At 40.0% G+C, this 26,736-nt stretch overlaps 2 protein-coding genes across 3 annotated transcripts in view; one reads left to right on the plus strand and one right to left on the minus strand.

The window, feature by feature from the left end:
- ABHD17B (abhydrolase domain containing 17B, depalmitoylase) lies at window positions 1-25,491 on the minus strand. Of its 2 annotated transcripts, none has more exons than XM_060237462.1 (4): window positions 25,373-25,491; window positions 11,519-11,993; window positions 6,161-6,340; window positions 1-4,436 (listed from the first exon to the last, which is right to left on the minus strand). In XM_060237462.1, exons 2-4 carry the CDS (start codon window positions 11,983-11,985, stop codon window positions 4,217-4,219), a joined length of 867 nt encoding a protein of 288 aa, XP_060093445.1. In that variant the 5' UTR covers window positions 11,986-11,993; window positions 25,373-25,491; the 3' UTR covers window positions 1-4,216. The 2 variants fall into 2 exon arrangements, with proteins under 2 accessions (XP_060093445.1, XP_060093446.1); XM_060237463.1 differs by lacking the exon at window positions 25,373-25,491 and adding an exon at window positions 25,038-25,353.
- A 30-nt stretch (window positions 25,492-25,521) lies between these two features.
- C4H9orf85 (chromosome 4 C9orf85 homolog) overlaps window positions 25,522-26,736 on the plus strand; it is a 41,365-nt gene continuing 40,150 nt past the window's right edge. Inside the window, exon 1 of the mRNA XM_060237464.1 lies at window positions 25,522-26,038. Coding sequence (XP_060093447.1) covers window positions 25,937-26,038 — 102 coding nt within the window. The 5' untranslated portion in view covers window positions 25,522-25,936. The remainder of the gene's footprint in view (window positions 26,039-26,736) is intronic.

Consider the following 26,736-nt stretch of genomic DNA (forward strand, 5'->3'; position numbering starts at 1 on the left):
TACAGTAAAAAACACAGTTTTATTTGAGTTGTCTTAAAATACAATGATCAGCAGAATTTTTGAGCAGTTAAGACAGTGGATAAAATTTAGAACCAACATTAAGAATAATTCAACTCTAACCAGAAGGGAAAATAAACATGGTTAGCCAACAGTTGGAAAGAACATTTAACATCTTTTACCTTCAACTCAATGCAAATAGTTTTTGTTTCAGAGAATTACCAGCAGCGTTTATGAAAAACATGTTTTAGATGCTGCATTAAGAGAACACATCCATAACTGCCTTATAACACACTGCCAAAGGCAAGGAATCAAGGATCCCAAAGTAACAGAGCAGTTTGAGGTAGTGCTCAGACTGAAAGCAAACAGTGTTGTGAAAGAAGCATCAATTTTGCTCTCTAAGGTAGCAAGATTCAGCCTGACAGCCTGTCTTTCTCCAGAGCCATCCACATTATTTTTGCCTAGCCAAACACATCACAGGGACAAGACAAAGCTGAAAATCTACAGCTGCCTTTTCCTTCCTTCCAATACTTCAAAGCATTAGTCCCAATTATGTTAGCTCAAGTTTTTGATAATGGCTTCTCAATTAATGCAATAATCATTGCTCATCAATAGCTTTATAAAGTATCTCAGTGAAGAATCAGTATCAGGTCAAGCTTGGAAGTGTTTTAATATCAGGGTTCTAATGATTGGAGGTGCAATAAAAGCTATGCTTACCTCTCTTGGCACAAAAAGGCTCTCAACTCATAAAAGCCTTGTGCAAAATATGTTGAGCAGGCAACTTGATTCTATTATCCATGAGCAAATATGAATATTCTTTGTTTTCAGTATTTCTAAAAAGCACAAATATTTTGGTAGCTTCTATCTCTAAGTTATGAAGTGGAATCTTTTTTTTCAATCCACAATATTAAACATACATGGCCCAGTTCAAGATGCACAGCCATGTTAGTTTGTAGCAGTAGAAAGGAGTAAGAGTCCAGTAGCACCTTAAAGACTAACAAAATTTGTTGTGGGGTATTACATATCTGAAGTAAGCACTGATTCACAAAAAATTCATACCCTATTACAAATTCTGTTCGTCTTTAAAGAGCTATTAGACTCAATCCCTCTTCTACTGATACATGACCCAGGTCAGGAATAGGCACAATCTGACGAAGTTCATCACACTTCTCCATGCACGGGAAATAAGCAGTGTACAGTTTAAATAACCTTTTCCACAGGTAATTACAGCCCAATAGTTATGATCTGCAATATCCAAAGGTTGCACTCTCCCTCTTTTCTAGTCAATAATGAACTGGTATATTTCACAATGAATCTTCCAAGATGAATATAGATGCCTACTTTGCCACAACAGCCAGCTGTAAATTCAGAGAGGCAATTTCAGCCACATTGACACTACAGACAACTATGAGAAAAATTCTTCTAGCCTTTAGCCACAATCTGAAATATGAGGCAGTGAGTGTGAGATCCACCTTGCTACCTACTCAGAATGAAGATATAATAAATAGTCCTCCACATAGCTGCAGCCATCTTACAGCAAGTTAACAAAACAGCTGGCATTTTTATCTCAAATCACTGCCAAAATGGAACTCATACGAAGAGATAGCATAGCTACCAACCCCAGCTCAATTCTTAGTGCTTCAATATAACTACTTAAAATACAGTGCCTTAATTTGTTTGTTTTTTTCAGTGTGGCAACTGGAAGTTTATAGGAGTTCTATTGTAAGAGTTTTTTAGAGCCTATATGGACTGATATTAGGATTAATATGACCTATGCAGATTTCAAATGTGAAACACTAAGATCTTGACATGTAAAAAAGTAAGAAAAGTTCTGCAGAATTAACACTACTGTTATGTGTCTTCTAATCATCTGGGCTGAAAGGCAACTACTAAGATTTCTGCTGTCTGAGCAATTAGCATAGCTAGTGATTTCTCATTTCTCCTTTGTGCAAAATCACATCTGAACTAAATACAGAGTAGGGTCCATGTTCCATGGATGCATCTTTTCCAAACATAAATCTGATATAAACAGTCCTATGTTTTTCTGATAAGTATTGAACTTACAGAACTGGACTTCTGTAGTGAACAAGTTTCTGCTCTCATGAAGGATAATTAACATTGATTTTAATAATACAGAATAAACCTTCAAAAGGTACTTGAATGAAGATAGAGCCTATAAAAATTCAAGTTGCACATTATAAAACTGCTCTAGTAAGTTGTGACACAAAGGTCTCATTGTTATGAATGGATGCATATCATGCAGTATTGTAAGCCACCAGATTTTACTCAGGCACTTAAATTTACATGCCAAGTAATTTTATCTTGATTAAACTACCTCAAAGAGTATGAAGCAAAGCTAGCACACATATTACCAATTTGTGGTCTTTAACAAATTGAACAGGAGGCACTTTAAGCCTTTCTTCACTAAGCTGGTTAACCAGCTTCCCATCTTCCTCAACCTCTTTACTTCTGTGTAGGGAATGACACAAACATGCCTCAGTGTGACACAGGAGAGATAATCTGCAGCCATTATTCTGATCATGGCAGCAGGTTCTACTATACACTCTTTGTGGGGAGGCAGAAGGCAAGTGGTGTACAAAGATGTCACAATGTGTATTACCTCATGTTTCAGTTGAGTTTGGCATTATACTAAAATATAGTAATTGCTTGAAATCTTTGACATTTGCTACCTCTCAACAGTCTAAAACTGACATACTCTGTATACATAATGTGTTCAGTCCTTCATTTATAAAACATAAAATCTATTCAAAGCTTAAATTAGAAGCTAGCATGACTTTTACCAAACTACTGACTGTCAGAATACCTTGGCTCAAGCAGAAATGTGATGGAAATAGGGAAGACCTCTGGAAGGGAAAAGGTCAAGGTAATTTTATCAGCAGGTTTTGGCAAGATATTCTTATAACATTGGAAATTATGCTATTCTAGTTTTTCTCTCATCAATAAGAATGGATTAGTCAGAGACTGACAGTTTACACTTTGTAAAAACAACTCAGTATCAAGTGTGTGTGGAATTTCTTTCATTTTAGTTTAACACACTAGAACCTAAGCATTCACAATACATAATACATTATTGAATATTCTCAGACAGACAATCACAACATTGAGCAGAACAAGTATAGTATATAAGGCTTTAAAATTAGAAGCACAGTGTGTATTGGAGTATTACTTTGTTTACAAATTAGGCTACATTTGTAGGTCTATTATGTTTTATTCAAGCAAAATTTATTCAAGGGAAAGGCAACTTATTATACTATGAGTTAATTGTCAACATTCTTTTCACTATATAGTACATTAGTAGAATTTTCAAAATAACTGAAACAGTTAGTCCTACACTTATAAACATTCAAATCAAACCTGAAATGACTCAACTTTATATGTCTGCCAATACAAACCTCGTATCACATTAAGAATTACTGGTGAAGTTCTGATTCTTCACATGATCAGATCAACATGGCCGAACATGAAGATCTTTACAAGTCTTAATGACCTCAGAAAAACCACAGAAGAATTTAGTTGCTTTACTACAGACTCTGTTAATAGGAATTTTAAGAAGAATCAATATTTTGTGCCTGTTTCTACAGAGCAACATGGGTGGCCAAATCAGAATTTTGTCTGTCTATCATCCAAGAAAAGAGTGGTGACACTGAGAATAAGACATGAAAATAAAACATCTGTTTTGACTTGTTCCCTATATAATAGGGCCTGTAAAATCCAGTGAGTGTTTTCATATCCTTTCTTATTCTTCCAAACGCAACTGCTATTTTTACTGCTTCAATTACACCTGTGCAACAAAGAAAGTCACAGTACATTTTGAGATGTTTTAAAAATATTGTATATAAACTTGTCTGATATGCTAAAGCATTTGGCAACACTTTTACATCTGATTTTACATAATTAAAATTTCCCTTTCCTCCCTATGATTTTTGTACATCTTAAGAAAGACTTGCAAATTGACTTATGTATAGTCTAAGAAAATTTGCACAAAATATACAAACCACACAAGCTTGTCTCTATCATTCATTGTTCCAGTTAACAATGGGTTTTAAAACCTTCATTAATTATGTTTACAAATCATTACCTGTACATTTATGAAGGCAACTGACCTGATTTGAAAACAAAACCATCAGGTTTTATATTGTGGTTACTAAATTGTGCAGTTCTGCAACAAAATTCAACAGCAAAAACTGTATAAAGCAATCTACAAATTCACCAGTTCCTGTGAAACAAACTGTTTTAATCGTTCAAGATACTGTCCATAAAGCTCAACATCATTGTGTCCTGCTCCTTCTACCCACAGTGGTTCCACAGGTCTTTGGCAGCGTTCAAATAATGCTAGGCCATGTGAAAAGTCAATCACTTCATCTTCAGTCCCATGAATTATTAACACTGGAGATGTTATTTTAGAAATTTTGTCAATGCTGTAAGAACACAGAAAAAAATTAGTATGCAACTGGTCATAATATATTTGTATTATGAACTTGATGCTTAATTAAATGCAGTGTTTAAAATATCTGTGATTATAAGGCATGTCAATACTTACTGGAAGCCTTCAAGCCAGTACATACCATGCCTTAGATGACTAAGCATTGTTTTATTCTAAGGTTTTTAATGAAGTTTATTTAATACATGCTACATACATATCACTCCACAAAAAAAAGGGAGAAGGGAAAAAACTGAAATTTCTACAATATGAAGTGCATTTTAACAGTAAAATTCATAAAAACAAGAATTTATACTATCAAGGGAAGTATCAACAGAAAATCAAGGCTGGGAAGGTCAACATTGTTTCTTAGGTTTGATCAAAAAATTGCCTCTAAACACGAATGTTTTAAACAATGATGGTTCTAGTCTTGCTTGTGTTAGCAAGATTAGGTCTGCACTGTTGTCTTGGAACTTCCGAACAGGCCTATTTGATTTGGGTGTATGCAATCCCATTTGTAACCTGCCTAGTAGGACTGCTGTTAGAATTTGTGTTGGCAATGATGCTTAGGGATATAGACCTGAAATTAAAATATTGTGTGGATTTGGGAATTTGTCTAATATGGGAATGACCAATAGAGTGATGTGATGGGGCAATTTCCCCATTCTCCAGTGCTTTCAAGTAAAGGTGAGGCATTAACTCAGAGGGTGCGCTTTCATACAGTGGCTACTTGCAAGTGGATTTGGTGTTCTTACACATTAAAAATTCAGTTGCAAAGTGCATCCAGAATATCTCTCGTACTACTCCACTGGAACGTAGTTGGTCCTTGGTCCTTAACATTGTGCATATCTTTTATAAACAATTTTGTCACATTTCGTACAGGGCCAAGACATTTCCGCTTGAGCAACTATTCAAGTCTTCAACAGGGAGATACTGTGACAATAGGGTTTGAGTAATTTAAAATAATTCAACATTGTTTAATTGCTTTCCTTAAGGGGATGACAGTTCCAGTGCAAATTTGTTTTAGGCCATAAACCAGTAATCTATAATGAACTGTCTTTTTTCTCCATATACTGTTTTTAAAATACAGAAGTAAATGCAACTTTTCAGGAATATAATTTCATCATGAGATATTTTGCACAATGTTAATTTTTCCTAATTCTGTTCCTTAGGGTGGGTGGCATATTGGATTAGTAATCCTTTAATAGATCCTTCAATTTCAGATTAATTTGTTCCTTTTAAAATTTGAGCTATAGGCAATAATATATTGGTATACATGTGCCTTATAGTGGTCTTTTAAACCGTAGCTGAAGAACGTACACAGCATCTAATATTTCAGTCATTTGTGCTTTGAACTGATCATCATTTAGAAAAGCACTGATTTACTTTTAAAAAATTATGCACACATGTGAATGTGTGTGTGTGTGTGTGTGTATATATATATATATATATATATATATATATATATATATATATATATATATATATATATATATATATATATATATATATATATTGATTAGCAACTGGATGAGGGCAGAAGCATGCTCAGAAATAGCTGCTGTGTCTACTTGCAATTAGTTGTGAAGGGGAAGTGCCAATTCGTAGTTGATCAGTATTTTAAAGCATAGTAACGTTTTGTACTTCCTCCTGGTTTTCCTATGAGAAGTGTGCCAGGTAGTTCATCCCCACTCTCAGACTTATTAAAATACCACAGCTTACTTTGGAAATGCATCAAAGCAGTAGGTCTTCTTAGTATCAGGAAAAGCCACACGCATCCCTGAGGTTAGAGGAGAATGAAGAATTACAGCAGCACTTTCATAACGAGCAGCAAGATCCACAGATGGCACTGTTCCTATACTTTGGCCATATATAATCACATTTTCAGGGCGGATTCCATATCTGAGAAAAGTAAATTTACAGTTAAACTAAACAGGTATCTTATGAATGACGCAGATAAACCTGCATTTATACATCATGTAAATTTCACAATATCCTACATTTATATTATATATATAAAATACGAAGAATAATTTTCAGTTCTTCAAGTATTAAACTTTATTTGAATCCTGCAAACACTAATGCATAAAATCATGGCCCAAGATAATGTATTTTGCGTCTACCTCACTGTTAATTTTGTAACATTCAGTCTGATGAAGAAGTCTACTGAACTTGGAGCTTGAACACTTACTTGTTTTGTCATTCTGACAGATCTAAATAAAAACACTGCATAAATAACTGGGGTGGGGGAAGTTAGTTGTTTTTGGACATTACTACTGAACCAACAGGCTTGCAACCAACTTTTGACTGCTTTTGAAATAATTATTGCAGACGATATTTTTAAAGTGAAAAAGGATCTGGAAATGAAACAGTACTTGATGCTACTAAAGTAAGCAGAAACTCCTCTTTTAAAAATAGGGATTTATACATGCATGCACTTTTCAGATGTTTTGTGCCTTTTTTCTTCACTCTCTGTTGCTGTGTTGCCAATTTACTTATTTTACACCATCCATATACAACTGATGCAAAAAAAAAATGCATTACACACTGAGAACTTCAGTATGAGTAAATGAGATGACTTCTAACTAAACATTCACTGATTCAGTATATACAAAGAAACCTGAAAAAGAATATGACTTTTTGAGTCAACAGAGCAGGGCTATGAAATCATGAATTATAAGCATTCGTTAATTGCTGAATACATAAAAATAGCATAAACTATAAAGTCACCAGATACACTGCTCACTCAGCCAGTGTCCATGTTGCCTTCTGTATTTAGCAGCAAAACTTATTTAAACTCCCAACAAAGTGGTTTTAAAAAAACAAACAAGGCATGTTCAGTTACATTACATGTAGCAGGATGAAGAGGCAAGCTAGTGGGTCAGTACCCAAAGAACCATGCAAGTTTGTCCAAATGCCCAAGAGGAATTTATACTCGTTTTCCCAGGAACTGCACTCCTTTTAAATGCCTCCCCTCTGTTGGAAGTAATAGCGGATGGGGTCACCTTCTTTTGGGGCTCATCAAATTTGACCCCCTGGTCCAATCTTTTTGAAACCGGATAGGGTGTGTGTGTGAGGAGAGGCACCAGATGGTATGCTGAAAATCTGATGCCTCTATCTCAAATAACAGCCCCAGATACCCACGGATCAATTCTCTATTATACCCTATGAGGACCAGTCACCAGAGGGTATAATGTTGTGCCCAGCAATCAACATTCCCCCCTCACTTTATGATAACCTGGGAGTAGAGGAAGGGCCTCCAAACCAGGGATTCCCTGCCCCAGCTGGGGATTGGCAACCCTATGTATGACTAACAAGAGAAAACAGTGAGACAGAGACCAGATGGCGTAAGAACCTTCTTTGACAAAGACAATAAGCTAGTTTTGAATCTGCATATTTATTTATTATAACTTTATCATAAGACACCTTATTAGAAGACAGCTTATGGCTGACTGATCAGTAGACATCTGGTAAACAGTTCATCCTGCCCCTAATAAAGACGGCTGCTGCCAATAAGAAGTTCAGGCCACCATAACCACACAGGTTACAAACATTACTTGGGAATAAGTCCCCACTGAAATACAAGGACTCAGCATTTTTGTATTCATAGCATCACTGCAATTTATCTTCCTGATATGCAAGTTTTCTGATTTAAAAAAAAACACAACAATCAAGGCATTTCAACAGATTGTCCTTTAACATTTTCTGTTATAGGAACAACTGATTCATACTGCATGGCAATAAATTTTAAGTTAGTAAGCAGAAGCCCTTATTCCATCAGACCTGAAATAAATATCTCAAAGAAATAGGTTAAATGAAGAGTGGGTATGCAGAATAGATTCAAATTACAGAAGGAGGTATTTGCTTCAGAGCACACACAAGTCTGCTGCAGCTCTCCAATTTTGCTTGTGTCTTTATCTAGCAAACATTTATATACCAAACCAAACATCAGCTGGCTAAAAAGCTGGTATAGCCAATATATATGAGCCATTACCTACATTCACAATGCTCAAAGAGTCTGTAATCACTATTTTGGAATAATCAAGTATTGAGCAAACTTTCAGAAACTGACTTCTGTTATGAATATGATTTGGAAGTCTTAGATGTTTCTATTTTTTTCTTTTTACACCCATGAATGGCTGAGAAAACACAGAAAAACCAGGAGAGGATTTCCCACAGAATGTTTTTCAAACTTTGGAATGAATGAAACCTTCTTAAAGAAAAATGTGTGTTTCTTAAAGTGTATTTCTGGAGAAATGCCATTTTGTGAGTGGGTTTAACTATCTGAGAGTTAGATGGGAGGAGACTCTCAAACTCTAGGTAGGCCTTGGCCTAATTTCCTCCTCATTCTCCTCCCATCCCATCTGTAACCAATAATCTGAGGACAACATCCTAGAACAGTGGTGTAAAACTCATTTGTTATGAGGGCCAGATCTGTCATAATTGAGACCTTGCTGGGCCGAGCCATGTCAGGCTGGCCATGTGTGAACCTATTTAAGATTAGGTAGCAGAGAGAGAAATTTTATAAAGAACACAAACACAACTTGGGAAATTTTATAAAGAATACAAACACAACTTACAAAAACACCTGGGTTTTTTGGCCACTGTGTGACACAGAGTGTTGGAGTGGATGGGCCATTGGCCTGACCCAACATGGCTTCTCTTATGTTTTTCTATCTGGGGCAGTGATGCTCTGTGTTCTTGGTGCTTGGGGGAGGGGAAGTGGGAGGGCTTCTGGTGTCCTGGCCCCACTAGTGGACCTCCTGAGGGCACCTGGATTCTTGGCCCCTGTGTGACACAGAGTGTTGGACTGGATGGGCTATTAGCCTGATCCAACATGGCTTCTCTTATGTTCTTAATTTCTTTTAAAACTTAAAACATGCTTAAAACACTCATTGGTCTTAAAGATGCTTTCTTTGTTTTTCTCCCATGAGATACAGGGAATGGGGCAAAGAAAGCTCTGGCTCTTTCCTTCCTTCCCCAGGGAACCAGAAGGGGGAGGAGCCTCAGTCAATAGGAGGCTTGGCTGAGTAGCTCTGCTGTGCGACTGAGAGAGCCTGGCAAAGCAAGCTATTCCTCCCCAACAGAGGAGACTCAGCCAATAGAGAAAATAGAGGTTTTGTTCTGTAGCTCCTGTGCAATTGAGCAAGCCTTGCAAAGCAAGCTGTTATGCAGAAGGAAGCAAGATATAGGGAGAAGGAAGCTGATGACAGCCAGTTGCTTGGGGGCCTGATAGGAGCCCTCGGGGGGCCTGATTCAGTCCCCGAACTGCATGTTTGACACCCCTGCCCTAGAGAGAACAGGAAATCTCTCAGTGTTACAGGAAAAATGCCCCACAATGCTGCAGGGGAGAGAAGCAGTTCCTGGGAAGGAACTGCTGTTTATATTATTGAGTTTGGGGTGGGAAACCAGTCAGTTGTCAGCTGGAGTCATAGACAGAGGTAGGAATAGTCCTGCTCCTGGGCCAAAGACGGTGGCCATTTTGGTGGGTATGTTTGACCAGTTTACCCCAGAATAACGAAGTAAGGTACCTGCCCTACATTCCACCTAGATAGGGCATGAGTTTAGAGTAGGGAGAGAGATGAAGCATTTTTGCCTATGCCTATTTTTTGCTTATGCTATTTTATTTCTTCTGTTCACTTCAGATATGCCTGCTAAACAGTTCTGAGTTTTAAAACAGGCAATGGTTGCCTGTTGTGTTCCGAGTTCGCTTCAAGGTGTTGGTACTAACCTTTAAAGCCCTTTATGGTCAGGGACCTGCCTATCTACGGGACCGCCTTTCCCCATATATCCCCCAGAGAGCACTGCGATCAGGGACAAAAAATCTGCTGTCTGCCCCTGGCCCAAAAGAAGCCAGGCTATGTGCAACAAGATCTAGGGCTTTCTCGGTGGCAGCACCAGAACTTTGGAACACCCTCCCAGAAGCTATAAGGGCCCTGAGGGATTTGTCGGCGTTCCGCAGGGCCTGTAAGACCGAACTGTTTAGACATGGGCTGCCACCGGACATCCTACAGAAGCTGGCGAGTCAGAACCCAATACCGCCAGACTGGATTGAGACAGCGCAAATAGTTTTAATCTGATAAATGTATTATGGTTTTATATGTTTTATGGAATTGATTGTTTTTATGATATTGTAAGCCGCCCTGAGTCCGCTTGTGGAGAGGGCGGGATATAAATGTAAAGTAATAAATAAATAAATAAATAAAATCTTTTAACTGTTGAAGGAGTGAAATCTCTCTGTACCACATAGTCTTTCAAACTGCTTGGAAACATTAGATGTGAGATAGGGAATCTCTAGGGAGGAGAAAATTGGTGTAATGGCCAGTTGCCAACTCTCCAGGTTATAGAGAAATTAACAATAGTAGAAAAGGAAGCAAGAAACTTTAATAAATATAAGATTTCTTGCTTCCTTTTCTTCTATTTTGTTAATTTCTCTATAATCTGGAGAGTTGATAAACAAATATGTCTTCAAACCAGATAGAGTACACTGGCTGTCTTTTGGAGATGCAGAAGCTGCTTAATAAGTTCAGAATAGGTCCTCCCATTAAAAATACACAGAGAGCTATGCACATCAGAGATAAGATGACGTTAGACTCATGCATTTGATGGCTTTACATATGAAAGGATTTTCTGATGTGAAGCAACATTCAATCCCTGATCTGAATTTTTGTACCAACACCCTTCCAGGACTACAGTGTGTTTTCTCAACAGAAAGTTTTTCAACAGAAAGTTTTTCAACAGAAAGTCGCACAGTGCAGTCCTGTGCATGTTAAATCCCAGTGGGTTAAACTCACCTTCAAGACAGACAACATTCTTAAATTACTAATTTGGCTTCCTAACTACTGAAATAGTGTTTTTACTGAATAAAATCAGTAATTAACCCATTATTTTGATAACTATTGCCATAAGAACAAATTACTAATTTTGCTTGCCATACCTATTTGAATTAGTATTGATTTCTTTTCTCTGCCTTGGGGGCAGAGGAGAGAACACTTGACAAAATTAAATTGAGAATTTCTAAGGAAAAAACGTGTTCCCATATTTAGTGTAAATATTCTTCAGTAAGTTCTTTCTATTTACCTTGTTCTAAGAGCTACCCAAGCAGCATCGATGTCAGCATACAGATTCTTCTCTGTTGGTTTTCCAGAACTTGCTCCATATCCAGAATAATCATATGAAAATATGTTGCAATTAATCCGTGAACCAAGTCCTATGTAAAAGCTGCTCATCTGACCTAAGTCAACAGCATTTCCATGTGAAAAAAGCAAGGTATACTTGGCGTTAGGAGAACAACGCACGAACATACAGGCAATCCTGTTACCTTTGCTGGTTCTAGTCATGAAACATTCAATGGCATCTTTTTCTCTAGAAGAGTATTGCCAGTCTGCACGATCAGAAAGATGTAGAGTCCAGCGACTCCCACTTTCATCACACATCAGTGTATATGTGGGGTCTGGGGGTAAAAACGCCAGTTTGGAAGCAATTTTGCCTGGACATGGTGGACAGCAGAATAGGCAGCAGAGTTCACTAAAGGAAAGATTATTCATCTTATAATCTGAAATAAGAAGGAAAAATATCAGCTACTGGAAAGATTCCCAAAAATATTCATTTAGCATGAGTTTCAGAACAAGGATTACATTCATTTTTGTACAACTTACCAGTGTTTTAGATTTTAATGCCTAAATAAAACATTATTTAAGCACCTACGAAATAGATATTAAAACTGATTTGATCAAAAGTTGATTTGGCATATTTACATTTCTTTCCCAAGGCAGCAGAGGGTTTAAACAGCATTATAAAATGACATCATAAAAAAATAAAAAACACAACTAAATGCGTATATAAAAGCACACACACACACAAACCCAGTGATTAAAACAGGACAAATCATACAGGATCCATCTTTGTCACTAGAAATGCAGCACCTTTATAAATAGTCAGTAAATGCCATTTTTTATTTATTACACATAAAAAAAATCTTCAGAATCGTGGAATACCAAATAGCTTTGTATTACCTTCAGATTGCCAGATCTATCTTTCAAACGATCAGGGCTTTTTTTGAGCAGGAACGCAGTTCCAGCTGGCTTGGTGTCAGGGGGTGTGGCTTAGTATGCAAACAGTTCCTGCTGGGCTTTTTCTACAAAAAAGCCCTAGGTGAAACAATGGTGATGTCATGGGGTATGGCCTAATATGCAAATGAGTTCCTGCTGGGCTTCATCTGCAAAAAAAGCCCTGCAAACTATATACACAAATATACTAGAATTAACTGCAGAAAAGCATATGAAATGCTCAGGATTATACAATGAAATCTGTTATATTTATCATTTGCTTTTTATATAAAGAAGCTGCTACAAGTTACCCTAGAAACAGCAAGAGATTGTCTGAAGATATTCACATTCAATGCTAGGCCCAAGAACCACTGGTGATGTAGAGTTTACATCAGGCAGAGATTTAAATTGCTGTGCTAATGACACAAAAAGGAACCAGGGCTGGGAAGCCTCCTCCATCATGTCTGTATTGCAGGAAGAAAACAATGTGTGCACATGTGGCAGGGAGGCTAAAAGAATTGGCAGAAAAGCTGTTACCTTAAGTCTGGTTTATGCATGCAGTAGAATGAGGTAATAGAATAAGCTGTACCACTTCAGGCTGCAGATAGACAATCACCATTTTATTGCCCTCTTCCTTATACAACCACCTTATATAGAAGATCAGCATGATAGGGTAAACCAATCTACTCTAGTATTTCAGATTACACTTACATAAGAGACCTGCTGAATCAGACCAATGGACAATCTAATCAAGCATCCTGTCTCAACATACTGACCAGCCAGTTCCTCTGGAAGGCCAACAACAGGGCATAGAGGCCAAGATCTTCCCATGATGTTGCCTCCTGGTTCTGGGATTCATATAAACCTATCCTCCATGAATCTATTTCTCTTTTAAAGCTGTTTATTCCCATAACCATCACAACATCTTCTGGAAGTGAATTCCATATTTTAATCACTCTCTGTGTGAAGATTTCCTTTGATATGTCCTAAATCTCTACTGCCCATCAGCTTCATTGCATGTCTCAAGTTCTAGTATTATGGGAGAGGGAGAAAAAATTCTCTTTGTCTGCTCTCTCTCCACCCTACACATAAGTTTATACCATGTTCCTCCTTAACTGTCTCTTTTCTAAACTGAAAAGGCCCAGACTCTTCAGCCTTTCCTTCATAGTGAAGCTGCTCCAAAACGCCATCATCTTGGTCAACCTCCTCTGTACTTATTCCACCTCTGCAATGCCTCTTTTGAGATACAGTGACAAGAACTGTACACAAGGCCACAGTAGCTTTCTACTTACAGTGGAGATGGGGTGGGTGGGAACCATCTCCCTTACAGTCTGAAGTGGTACAACCCACTGTATCACCTCAGCACTCCCAATACCTCATTACCACATCATTCTGCTGCATATGTAGACTAGCCTTTAATAAGAAAGGATTAAGGGTAAAGGATAAAGCCTCATGTAGAGGGGTAAAGCCTCATGTAGAGGTGGACAAGGTCTGGGGAAGTTTTATATAAATAACAAGAAAAAATGGCAAAGGAAAGGTTTGGAGGATGGAGAACTGTGAGCTAGGAGTTAATCGGATACACAGCATGGATCTTTTCTTTTAAGAGATCATGCAAAGTGAAATGTTGCCTTTCATTGCTTCTGCAGTCTCTTTAGCATTGTAATGTGACTACTCTAAGGGAGAATGAAGGCCAAGTAGTAGCGTCAGAACTCTCCTAGGCTCATCCTCAATGGCAGAGGAAGAGTGTTCAGAAGAGGAAGACTCCTCAAGAGGAGAAGAGCCCTATATGATCAAAGGATCATATCACAGGATTTCCTTGTATCACAGGATTTCCAGGGAAAGATCCCCTTATCCTGGCTACTCCAACCAGCTCCCATTCCAGTGGTAAAGCTAGGGTGGACTTGGAACCTCCCAAGTGGGTCCTTCCATCTCTTAGTCCTTCTAGGACTACAAAGGAGGCAGAGCTGATGCCTGGACCAGGCAAAGAAGCACATGCATGGCAGCCTGAGGCTTTCCATGCTTCAGGTACATGCAGGAAGGAGACAACTCTCTAGGGCATGGCAAGATCAGGGCCTTAACTAAGAATTTTGAGCTAAAGCATCATCATCGTCTCTTTTTATTACCATTCAGTTGAGGTTCATCTTTCCCCAGTTTAATATCCCTTACAAACCAGATTGTGTTTTGCCCTGGATAGCTCCCTGCTATAAGGACTCTTGTTTCCCAGGTCCTTGCTGTGTCTGGTAAAGTTTCATAATCTCCTGTTCCAACTTCTGAACTGAACGAATGTTCCAGTTTGGCTCTGTCTCGTTGGCTTACCTGAGAGCCTACTGGTACAATATCTGATCCAAGCTTTTCACTTTTTTGTATTTAACCATGCTAAAACAAGACCCTCAGGCTACCTCACCACCCACACCAGCCTTTTCTATTATTTTTATTTCCCTTTACACAGGATCACTTAATCCTTTAAACAGAGCACAGATGATAACAATCAGGATTGTTTCCCCTTTAATCCTACAGAGTCTGATTTGGGCTGATGAAAACTTGGATAAGTGTAACAAACAAATTTAAGCTTATGTAACTTTTAAACATGACACTTAATGCCTTCCTACTCAAGTGTGATACATGGCATAAGTTATGATAGTTGGGAGATGCTGTATGCTTATTTGTTACTAAGAATGTTTTTTCTAAGAGGCTCAAACCTGGAAGCAATAGCCAGGCAAGCATTAACACTTTACCATTTTAATGGTAACAGCTCCCAAACCCTGCCTGTCTAAACAATACTCTAAAGTCCCTATCAGACTCCTTGTGTATTCCAGGATACTGCCAATCCCTTCTCCCTCCAAAAACCCAATTCCCCTTTTTAGATGGTCTCTGGATGTTAAACTGCCTCATTTCCCCCAACCCGAACATTCCATTCAGCATTTCAAATCTGACTGTTTCAAGATGAAAGGGGAAGAAAAGAGGACAGAATATTCTTGTGTCCAGCACACCTGCACCTTCACCACCGGCTAAATAAGCAAAAACCAAATACATGGTAGGAAGAGGAAGCTGAATTTCATATATGAAGTACTATACAGTCTTTGGCTGCAGGTGTCTAGACTACAGTAAAATTTGGTCTGCTGTTAAAAAGGTCATAATTAGTAAGTGTGCCTAAGAACACTTCTTACAAACATGGTTTGCCTAAAGCATTATCTAACTCTTGTACATTTAAACAAATACATATAGCAAGAGTAATTCATGCTATTACCTTTACCTTCAAGTACATTCTAAGCAATGCTTCTGCCTCATTCCCCAAATGATTTGACTGGACAAGCCTGCCTGAATCCTACCATTTGTGCACAGAAACCTGATTTTCCAATTTTCTTCTTAGTTTCTGCTGCCCCTTCCAACCCCCAGAAAGCACATTCATGTGGAAGAATAGCCATGTGAATCAGGAAATGAGACCACTTATTCTGTGTATTTCATTAGAGCTCTGGATGACAGAAGTAACAGGAGGGATGGTTCCACTGCCCCCATCCTTCCTACAGCCCTGTGATAGCCCAAGGAAACATCTTTGCAGAGATTGTAACATAAAGAACGGATGGAAAACCACACTTCTGGTGTGGATATTGCTGGATCAGGCCAACAACTTCACTAAAAATAAAATCATTCAAAAGAATTTTTTGCAAAAAAGTACAAATGATATGTCTTCGTTTCAAATAAAAAGACTGCACATGAAAATCAGGATTCTATACAAAAAAGCTGTACTAGGCAAAGAATGGATACATTTCCCCCCCTTAACCAGGGGTGGCCAAACTGCGGCTCAGGTGCCATATGTGGCTCTTTGACACGTGTGGCCCGTGAAGCCCCTACCACTCCTCAATTGTCTTGGAGAAAGCATTTGTCTCTTTAAATCACTTCTCCAAGCCAAGCCAGCTGGTGGCTTGGAGAATGTATTTAAAGTTGCTTTCTTTCCACCTCCATCTATTTGCCCTCTTTCCCTCTTGAAGCCCCCACCACTCCATCAACTGTCTTGAAGAAGGCAAGTTGCTTTCTTTCCACCTTTCTCCTTCTCCCTCCCCATCTATTTGCCTTCCTTTCTTCCCTCACACATTTGATGTTCATTTCTTGCAGCTCTCAAACATTTGACCTTTATTCTACGTAGCTCTTATGTTAAGCAAGTTTGGCTGCCCTTGCCCTTAACAATATAATTAACAATATAATGAACTGTGCTGCCATCTAAAAGCTTCTCCCAAGAGTCAGCGTGTTCTTGGTAACACAGGAGGATGCAGCACAGAGGGGGCTTCATCTTAAGTGAGAAGTACCCTAGAAATCATCTGCACACACTGGATAAGTAGAAGTCATTCTGCTTACAGGAGCACCTTTGTTCTAACTCAACACAATCCAGGAATTCTAAGATGATCTGACAAGAACCAAGTTATGTTTTGTGGGAGAGGATTAGATTATGTTCAGAAAAAATAGCTATGTCCATCTAATCACTTTATAATAGTAAGTAAATAGTAATGCAAATAAAGTGTTGGTAAAATACAGTTTTCTTAAATGGTCATCCCTGTGGTGGTAAAAGTTAACATCAGCATATCACATAAGATTTAAGAGACTAAACTATTTAAAAATAAAAATCCTGCTAGCTTTAAAAGAAATTAAACTTCTATCCTTCCCCAAGGACCTCAGGGCAATGTATGTCCACACCCACAAACATTTTGTACCCACAATAATCATGGCTCCATCCTAGTCAATATTCAAACCACTATTCTATACAAACTCTCTGAAAACTGTTAAAATTGTTCAAATTCTAAATATGCTGAAGAAAGAAGAGGAAGAAAAAAGAGGAAGATGATGATGATGGATTTATATCCCGCCCTCCACTCAGAATCTCAGAGTGGCTCACAATCTCCTTTATCTTCCTCTCCCACAACAGACACCCTGTGGGGTGGGTGGGGCTGACTCTCACAGCAGCTGCCCTTTCAAGGACAACCTCTGCCAGAGCTATGGCTGACACAAGGCCATTCCAGCAGATGCAAGTGGAGGAGTGGGGAATCAAACTCAGTTCTTAACACTTAACCACTACACCAAATTGGCTCTCAGCTAAAAAAGCTAAAGCACTAAGCCAAAGGACTCCATTTAGCAAGTTGTGTGGTTTTGGCAAATATTACATTGCTGTTTCTTGTACCCTAAGAAAACCTGTCAGGATTAAATTAATTAGTTAAGTTACTAACTGATCTTTCCTATACTGAGAAAAAAGTTATTAATAGTTTACTGCCCATCTGGGATAAGGTAACAGGCAGAGAACCTCAGGGACTCTCCTAGATACAGTATGATTCATTATCTTCATCAATGACAAGATGCATGTCATCTTTTAGTAATAATTCTCCTGTTAGGGTGGCAAATCTGACCACCCTGACTGGTTGGGGCTCAGTGGGACTGTACAGTATCAACCTTTAGTCCATCTAACTATCAATGAAGAGTACTTGCATGCCAATTGTTCAGTCTGCTCTCCCACCAGAGTGGCTGTTGCTAACCAGCAAAGTTGATTCTCTCAGTGAAATGCAACTAACCTTAGTTCTGGCAGTTACTGGCTCTATCTACTCTTCCACTGACTGAGTCGCCAGTCACATTGATTCACTGAGCAGAGAAAGAAACTCTAACCTAGATTGGATGAAAGGAGGAGGAGGGCGAAACAGACAGATGTTTTCCTTGTTTGGCCGAGAACTCCTCCTTATCCTTGTCTGGAAGGGGGAAAGATGTTATCAGAAAGAGAGTCTTGGTCTGAAAGGTATCACTACAGGCCTCTGAGGGTCACTCCTTGGGACCAGTCCTGACTATGGCTGCCAGTTCCAGGCTGGTGGACATTCTGTGGTGGAGTTTGAAGAGGGCATAGGAGTCATTGCTTCAGACCAGGGATGGCCAGACACAGGTTCTTGCTGTGGAAGTTGTCTGGGTGATTTTGGACTACTCACAGTCTTCCACCCTAATCCCGGAGCACAGGGTTGTGAGAGAATTACATAAACTGTGTACATAAGCAGGCCTGTGGGAAGGGGAGCTCTTACATGTCATAGAGATAACGCAAAAAACTAATGCCCCGTCCAACATAAACGTCCCCTTAAAAGTCAAACTCCCTTAAAAGTTAAACTCTGCCACACGCAATGCTTCTCTGCGGGCGTGGAGAGGCGCTGCTTCTTCGGTCCATTATAAAAGCTTTTTCGGTCCTTCTTTCCAATGATGTTGGGAGTGTAAAAGGGCGTTTGTTTTGATATCGGAAGTGTAGCAAGGGACTGCAATGCTCTCTAATCTCCACGCTTTTTAGACTCCTACTAGTGCTTACTAGAGTCCTGCGGCACAGAGTGGTAAAGCTGCAGTATTGCAGTCGGAGCCCTCTGCTCACGACCTGAGTTCGATCCCACAGAAAGCTGGTTCAGGTAGCCAGCTCCAGGTTGACTCAGCTTTCCATCCTTTCGAGGTCAGTCAAACTCCCTTAAAAGTCAAACTCCGTCACGTGCAATGCTTCTCTGTGGGCGTGGAGAGGCACCACTTCTTCCGTCCGTTATAAAAGCTTCTTCGGTCCTTCTTTCCAATGATGTTGGGAGTGTAAAAGAGAGTTTGTTTTGATACCGGAAGTGTAGGCAAGGATTACAATGCTCTCTAATCTCCATGCTTTTTAGACTCCTGCTAGCACTTAGTAGAGCCTCGTTGCGCAGAGTGGTAGAGCTGCAGTACTGCAGTTGGAGTCCTCTGCTCACGACCTGAGTTCGATCCCAGTGAAAGCTGGTTCAGATAGCCGGCTCAAAGTTGACTCAGCCTTCCATCCTTCCAAGGTCGGTAAAATGAATACCCAGCTTGCTGGGGGGGGGGGAAGTGTAGATGACTGGGGAAGGCAATGGAAAACCACCCTGTAAAAAGTCTGCTGTGAAAACATTGTGAAAGCAATGTCACCCCAGAGTCGAAAACAACAAGTGCCTGCACAGGGGACTACCTTCACCTTTAGTGCTTAGTAGTGGTTCAGCTTGAAGAAGCTAAAAGCGAAACAGGGAAATTAGTACAAACCTGTTGCACTATGGATTGACTGGCTGCACAGCCTAACGAATTGCGGGCTGTACATGTTTGAAGATACTGAATGGGCTGAACACTAATCAATTTCACCGGAATGTTCCCAAGGGAGCTACAACTTTTCGTTGTGAGACAGAGAAGGACTTGTGTTCTGGTGTAACCGTTCCTTATATTGCACAAAAAGTCTTGTCAAAATTTAATATATGAAATATTTCTTATTCTGGACTATTTTGTATTATTTGATAGAGACTGGACTTCACAGTAGCTTGATTTGCTGTGATTCTCTTTTGTGGCTACACAATCCCCAGGTGAAGGCTGGAGATCACTGAGAATTACACTGCTCTCCAGATGGCAGAGATCAATTCCTCTGGAGAAAATGGCTGCTTTGCAGGGTGGACTCTGTGTCATTATAACCTGCTGAGGATGCTTCCCTCCTGCTTTGGTCTCCACTGTGGAGAATGACTGTCCTTTTCCTATGTAGAGGCTGTAGGGAGGGAGGGAGTAGATGGAAAGCTGAAGTCAGATCAATTCAGAAAACAGCCACCTCGAAGGTACATAGTCTATGGTATACCATAACACAACCAAGCACGCAAAAAGACCCAGATCATGCCACAAGCTCACACTGATACTAAATGCCACAGGGCTGAATATGACAGGAAAAGGCAACAAAAATTCACTGCAAACAAAAAGAATGTTGAGCTTCAGTGTCTGTGTGACTGTCATCATGCCTCCCAAACAAAGCATAATTATTTTTTCTCTATTCTGGGCCTCTTTCAGGGCTTTGAGCCACCACAGACACAGGGATACACACACACACACACACACACACAATGGGACTTATCCCTAGTAATTTATCAAACCTACAGGTAGCCAATACCTGGAAGAAACTACAAATCTTTTCAAATAGATTCATCTATAACAAAGTGATCCTACAAAGATTTCCACTCAGTTTCTCCCAAGCTGAAAATTCATAAAGATGCAATATATGTTATACATGAAAATGGATTAACTAAACTGTTCTGCTGTTCTCAAACCAGGCAGCAGATATTCACTGGAGAGGCATGGATGCCTGAAGTGTAGCTCCAAGGAAGGGCAGAATTATGAGACAGGTGAAGTTTCTTGACCCAAGTTTAACCATCTCCCCTACAAAGGCCCGGGTTGTTAAATGACCCAACACAAGGCCTTCATTGATTCATATTCAGTTTCTGAAGATGACTAGACCCTACATCCCATTATCCTAATATAATTTGAGGAAAGCTCAAAAGAGTTGTTGTTTGGCTTCAAGAAGGGTAAGAGAGATCTAGTTACATTTTAATTCTTATTAATATATCATAAGTGCAACATGGGGGAGGGGGGATCTAGCAGCACCAGGGCTCAAGAACTTAGAGCCTACACCAAACAATATGACTATGAAAACACTTCTGAAACTACTAACATAACTTAAACAAACCTGAATATGATGCTGTTGCAAAAAAGGGAAAATGGCACAATGATGACATCAGCAAAACCATTATATAAAAGCATTTTAATTAAATCCTTAAACACAAGTTTCATAACTAGTGAAATATCAATCCTCCAATATTATTTGAGATAATCATATTTGAGATAATCAGATATGACTGATCTGTGCTGCTCTACTGTGGTACTCACTTAAGGAATTCTTAGGGGGAAAATATGCAACAATGCATCTAATTAACACGTTTATTTAAATAAAATTGGCCAATCTGTTTCCTATCACATACGTGTGTCATAAAATGTAATGCCAGGTAGCAGAGATATAAACGTTATCAAGGACACAGACAAACGCAAAGATTTTTTAAAAGCTTAAAATAAAACATGCTTAAAAGATTAGCAATCGTTGGTCTTAATGGTGCCTTCTTTGTATCTCTCCTGTGCAATTCAGGGAACTGGGCAAAAGCAGCTCTGGCTCTTTCCTTCCTTCCCCATGGAATGAGGAGGGAAAAGAGCCTCAGCCAAAAGAAGAGAGGCTTGGCTCAGTAGCTCTGCTGTGTGGCTGAGAGAGCCTGGCAAAGCAAGCTATTCCTTCCCCCTTCCTTCCCAAAGGAGGAACCTTAGCCAATAGAAAAAATAGAGGCTTTGTTCTGTAACTGTGTGATTGAGAAAGTCTGGCAAAACAAGCTCTGATGCAGAAAGAAGCAAGAGAGAGGGAGGAAGCAGATGGCAGCCAGTTCCTTGGGGGGGTCTGATAGGAACCCTTTGGGGGCCTGATTCGGCCCCCAGGCAACATGTCTGACACCCCTGACCTAGATTGACATATTACTGTGTATATCTTCAGGTTTAATATTCCATTACCTCCTTTTGCGGATTGTGAATCAAGATTTTTCCCTGCAGTGGCAATGTACCAACCCCACACATCACAGTCTACCCCCCTGAAGTTGCTGGGAAACAGGTTCATGATAGACTATAATGGAGTTCACTGCCAATGGTTACAGTGATGGCAAAGGGACAAATTAATGGAGAAGAGAACCATCAGTGGCAGTTATGATGACCAAAGGGAGCCTCCATATACAGATGCCGCAAACCTCTGGATACCAGAACTGGAAGGCACCAGCAGGAGAGGACCTCAGCTTCTATACCATTTGTTTGGCCCTCCAGGGCAATTGGTTGGCCACTGTATGAAACAGTATGGTGGACTACTGGTCTGATACAACAGGCTCTGTTTATGTTCTTCTTATTGTTGTGTTATCATCAGGCCTCAGATTCAGTGGGAGCTTACAGGCGCACAGCTCCTGAACCTTTCTGAGAGTTCCACCTCCTCCTTCTGAGAGTTCCATCTCCTTGTCCATTGAATAGTATTGCAGCTGCATAGCAATCCCTGGATGAGCTCCACCACCTATTTTTCTACAAAACGACATCTGGTTATCGTGAATAGGCATCTTAGTTTTGATCACCACAACCACCCTGAAATCAGTGGTGTACAACTGCAGCTGCCTTTTGGACTAAAATCTAATGCCATTATCAATAGTTATTACATTCTCTACTGCAGGAGAAAGGAGTACGGGAAGAGTTCATAGATCAGTCTTCCAACCCAGTTCTGTGCATCTGACGGAATTTTATTTTAATGAGTACAATGGTGCTTGTTGCAAATGAGTATAAGATTATACTGAAGTTGGAGATGTTTCCTAAGTGGATATATGAATTCAGAAAAAATGCAAACTCTTTTCCAGACTATTCTACACATCAGACTTCTAGTCACTATAAAGGATACCTGCTAATGGCAATGTGTACCTAAAATGGTTCTAGTGAGTACTACCTTTAAATAAGAATGCAAAATGTGTTTATACTTTACTTCATTCTGCTGTGTCACCCTTCATAACATCTAACAGCAAGTTGAAGGATTGATTAGAAATGACAAATGGAGTTCCATGTACACAGAATAAGATGGGAAATAGGATGAAAGTGAAAAAGTAGTCCTCACCTAACCCCCATGCTGCTTAGGGCACAGTTGGGTAGAAAGCAAATGGCATAGCAGGCTTTTTTTTAGGTGGGAAGTGTAATATAAGCAACTTTGGGAATCAACACTTGTCTCTGTACCCACCTATTAATTTCAAAACCAATATGGCATCCCTCATTGAGGAGGAAAAGTGACTCTTCTTTCCCAACTAATATCACTGAACTTCAGTAATGTTCTTCGTCATGTGCATTGTTTAATACCAGTAGAACTACAAGGTAGAAAGTAAAAAGGAAAGGCACATTTTCCCAAGAAGTTCAAAAAATGAACAGACTCTGTTTTACCTCAGTTACACTAGGGGCAGTTAAGACATCTTAACTTATGAGCAGTTACAACACATTTTTCCCTACTGAATAACATTTGCAGAATATATATGAAAAAATTTTCTGATGCTGTATTTTTTCATACATATTAACTACACCAATGAAATACTAACCCTTCATTACAGCCAAGGAAAATAATCTTGCAGCAGAATTTGCTACATGGAGATTCTCATTAAGCTGTCTACTCAATACATATTAATATCCATATTGCTTAATTACAGACAACACTGCTTCCTTATAAACTTTCTTTGAAAAGTCAGTAACAACCAACAACTGGAAGGCTGGAGCCCAGAGACCACAGACTTACTAAAGGAGATGTTGGGGATATCATAAGTGAAGGATTAAGGCAGTTCCAAAACAGGAGTTTTGCTTTAATTAAAGTATGCATATCAAGACATTGCAAGTGTCCACAGGACTATATCCTAATTTTGCCAGACTTGGATGTGTGCCTTCTGTGGACATTCAGATTTACCAGAAGACTCCATGAAGTCTTTTTCAGACTACTGCACCAAACATGCTCCCAGCCACCATAAAGCCACTTATCACGTGAACAGGATTCACTGAAGCCAAGTAACTACAATGGAGTACACCTGAATATGAGCATATATACAAGACAGGATTTTTTTTTAATTACTAAATTGGCAAGTTATGGATGCAAATGCAAAATTACTGCATTGTGTAGTTTGAACTAGTACCATCAAAGCTACAGAGGAAAATGAGTGGTTTTACTTTTCTGTTTCTCCATAAGCTAAAAACCTTATTTAAAAAAAAAATACAGAGCAGTAGGAACTAATAAATTCTGTGGACAACTTAATTGCAAATAGTATTGTACAATGCTTATGATACCAGAAAGGCACTATCATACTAGCTACTTTCCAACAATTGATCCAGTCCAAATAATTTTTAAAAGGAAATGTTTAACAAGCAGCAGAGCAGCCATGATTCTCAACCTTTAACTTGAATAAGATTTTGTAAACATTCCAAACCATCACAACATAGCATTTTCTTTAGAAAAAAAGAAAAAAATCACAACAAACTACCCATTCATAGCTACTGAGATCCTGCATTGTGTGTATTTTACCATTTCAAACTGGTACCTCTTAGAACAATCACAAGACTGAAACTTAGAACAGTTTTGGAAACTCAACCAGAAGCACAATATTTTCCTACTCATTTAGCTGACAAGTCAGACAAGCTAGAAACAATTATTTGAACGCGTCCCACCCTACAAAACAATTCTAAGCCAAAGTTTTGTTTACATGTTCTAAGAGGCTCAATATTCAACAGGGCTAGAAACGGATACTGTGGTGAAGGGGAAAGGGGTGGGGGAGAAAAAGAGAGAAGCTTTGTTTAAAAATAAAGCCTGCGCTGCTTGGCTTTGCCTATCCCCTTGGAACAGTACGCTTTTATACCCTAGAGAAATAGCTCTCACATACAAATGAGGTACTGACTGCGCTGTAAGGTCCTCCTCCCTTCGAGAGGAACGTTTCTCCATAACACCAGATCACCCCCCCTTTCCCCATCGTAGGTCACCCGATCCACTCCCACCTTCCTTCTCCGCGTTCCAAAGCATGCTAGATGAGCAGAGTCGTTGCCATTGATGTATCATTGCACAAGCCCAACCGGTATTAGCTATCGCAGTGGTATCACACTGCCAACCCCTCGTCAATGAGTCAACCCTCCACCCGCCTTTGAGGAACAGCCTGTCTTACCTTGCTGATCGCAAAGACGAGGCCGGCGAGAATCAGCAAGGCGAGGCTCACATACTGCAGATGGCTGAACTCGAGGGTCTCAATTAAAAAAGGGAGGGGGGGGAGGAGAGAAGGATGCGCGCGCACCTAAGCCCAAGGCCGCCTACCCCTGAAGGACGAGCTTGCTCAGGGCGGCCCCAGGTACGAGACGGGATCCTAATCATTCTCCAGGTCCCTCCATCCCGATTCCACAGAGGATGCCTTCCCTTCCGCCTCTGTAACCAAGGGCTGCTCCGTAAGGAGCCACTTCACCGCCGGCCAAGGAGGAGAAGGTCCCGTCAGTCCAGTTCACTCACCTCTTATCCTGCGCTCCTTCAAGAGCGCGCTGCCGCGGCCAACTGCCTCGTCGGGCGGTGGCGCGCTCGCTCGCAGACAGTACACACAGCTTCCCCCTCACCCCTCAAAGGCCCGTTCGGAAGCTTGGAAAGCGGTCGGTTTCTGCTATGTAACCGCCTTGGTTGGTGCCTGTGGTAACGGCGTTACTCTCTGCTCGCTGCAAGCTCCGAAAACAGACGAAGAACAACACAAAAAGCCGAGTTCGTGTGACAGCGGCAGGCCGGCCTGCCCGCCTGATGCCAGAACCTACGTATAACCGCTCGCGAGTAACTGAATTCGCGAATAGAAAACCTGGGCAACAGAAAGCAGCCGAGGGAGGCGAAGAGGCGGGGCTTCTGCCTCACTGACCGGCCGCTTTTGAGAAAGCCACCAATCCGGGGACACTCTTCTCTCATGCAGGCACCAATAATGCTGGAGAATGCTTGGTTTCCTTGTGACGCCTCAGCCAATCTGATGACAGGAGAGCGAAGGGTAGCGGCTCTAAAGGTTTAACTTCCGGGTGGGAGTGTGCGAGTGTATGGAGAATGAGTTCTCAAAGAGGGAACGTGGTTCGCACGAGGTCACAGCGGCATCAGAACGCAGAGGTCTTCAGAAACGATAAGCATGATACTAGACCTCAACGCAAGGTATGTCAGATCAGTAGAGTTGTTATCTGCCTTGTATAGAAAGTATGGGCCGTATAGGGAAGTAGGTGGCCCTTAACAATTTGCTTAAAGTTAGAAAAGTGTACGTTTAGGGTTATTGAGAGTGCGGAAATGAAAGCTTAATAGCTCTGAACGTTCAAGATACTATTAGTCGTTTTGAGCTACTAAAAATGGGTTAGTTACGATGACTTAGGTTGTCCGGCGACGAGCTGTAGCAAGTAGTATCTTTTAAATGCTATTTTAAGTATACATAGGTGTTATTCTTACGCATGGGGCTAATTTAGGATGAAGAAGCGACTGAATTTAAGGTGAGAGTTTTTTGCATTAGTGCGATCCAAGGAACGTCGGTTCTTAGAAGTTCGTTTTGATTGGGTGAATTTTTACAAACTTTTTTAGACAAATGCTTGAAAATTTGAACAAAAATGTTCTTATTCAGCGTCAGAAATTGAAGCAGCTGAGTAGAGCATCTGTTCCTGTGGCCTACAAACGACTCTTCCTGTTGCCTACAAACGACTCTTAAACTTTTAAACTCCTCTGGGGAGATCTTTACCTGCAATAGCTGTTACCAGAGTTGAACCTTTCAAAGAAAGGTCTGTGGTTGCTGTTTACTCATGTAATTCGGCATGTAACCCTTTTTACCCATATTATCTCATACTTGCAGACCAGCAGGTTTATAAATA

Source organism: Heteronotia binoei, chromosome 4, assembly GCF_032191835.1.
Source record: "Heteronotia binoei isolate CCM8104 ecotype False Entrance Well chromosome 4, APGP_CSIRO_Hbin_v1, whole genome shotgun sequence".
NCBI lineage: Eukaryota > Metazoa > Chordata > Lepidosauria > Squamata > Gekkonidae > Heteronotia > Heteronotia binoei.

What these genes read in the sequence shown, in the direction of transcription:
- ABHD17B (XM_060237462.1), bottom strand. Translation starts at nt 11,985, where the DNA reads ATGAATAATCTTTCCTTTAGTGAACTCTGCTGCCTATTCTGCTGTCCA. An exon ending in TGGGTAGCTCTTAGAACAAG is followed by an intron (nt 6,341 to 11,518) that starts GTAAATAGAAAG and finishes TACTTTTCTCAG; the next exon opens with ATATGGAATCCGCCCTGAAA. An exon ending in TGCTTTGATGCATTTCCAAA is followed by an intron (nt 4,437 to 6,160) that starts GTAAGCTGTGGT and finishes GTGTTCTTACAG; the next exon opens with CATTGACAAAATTTCTAAAA.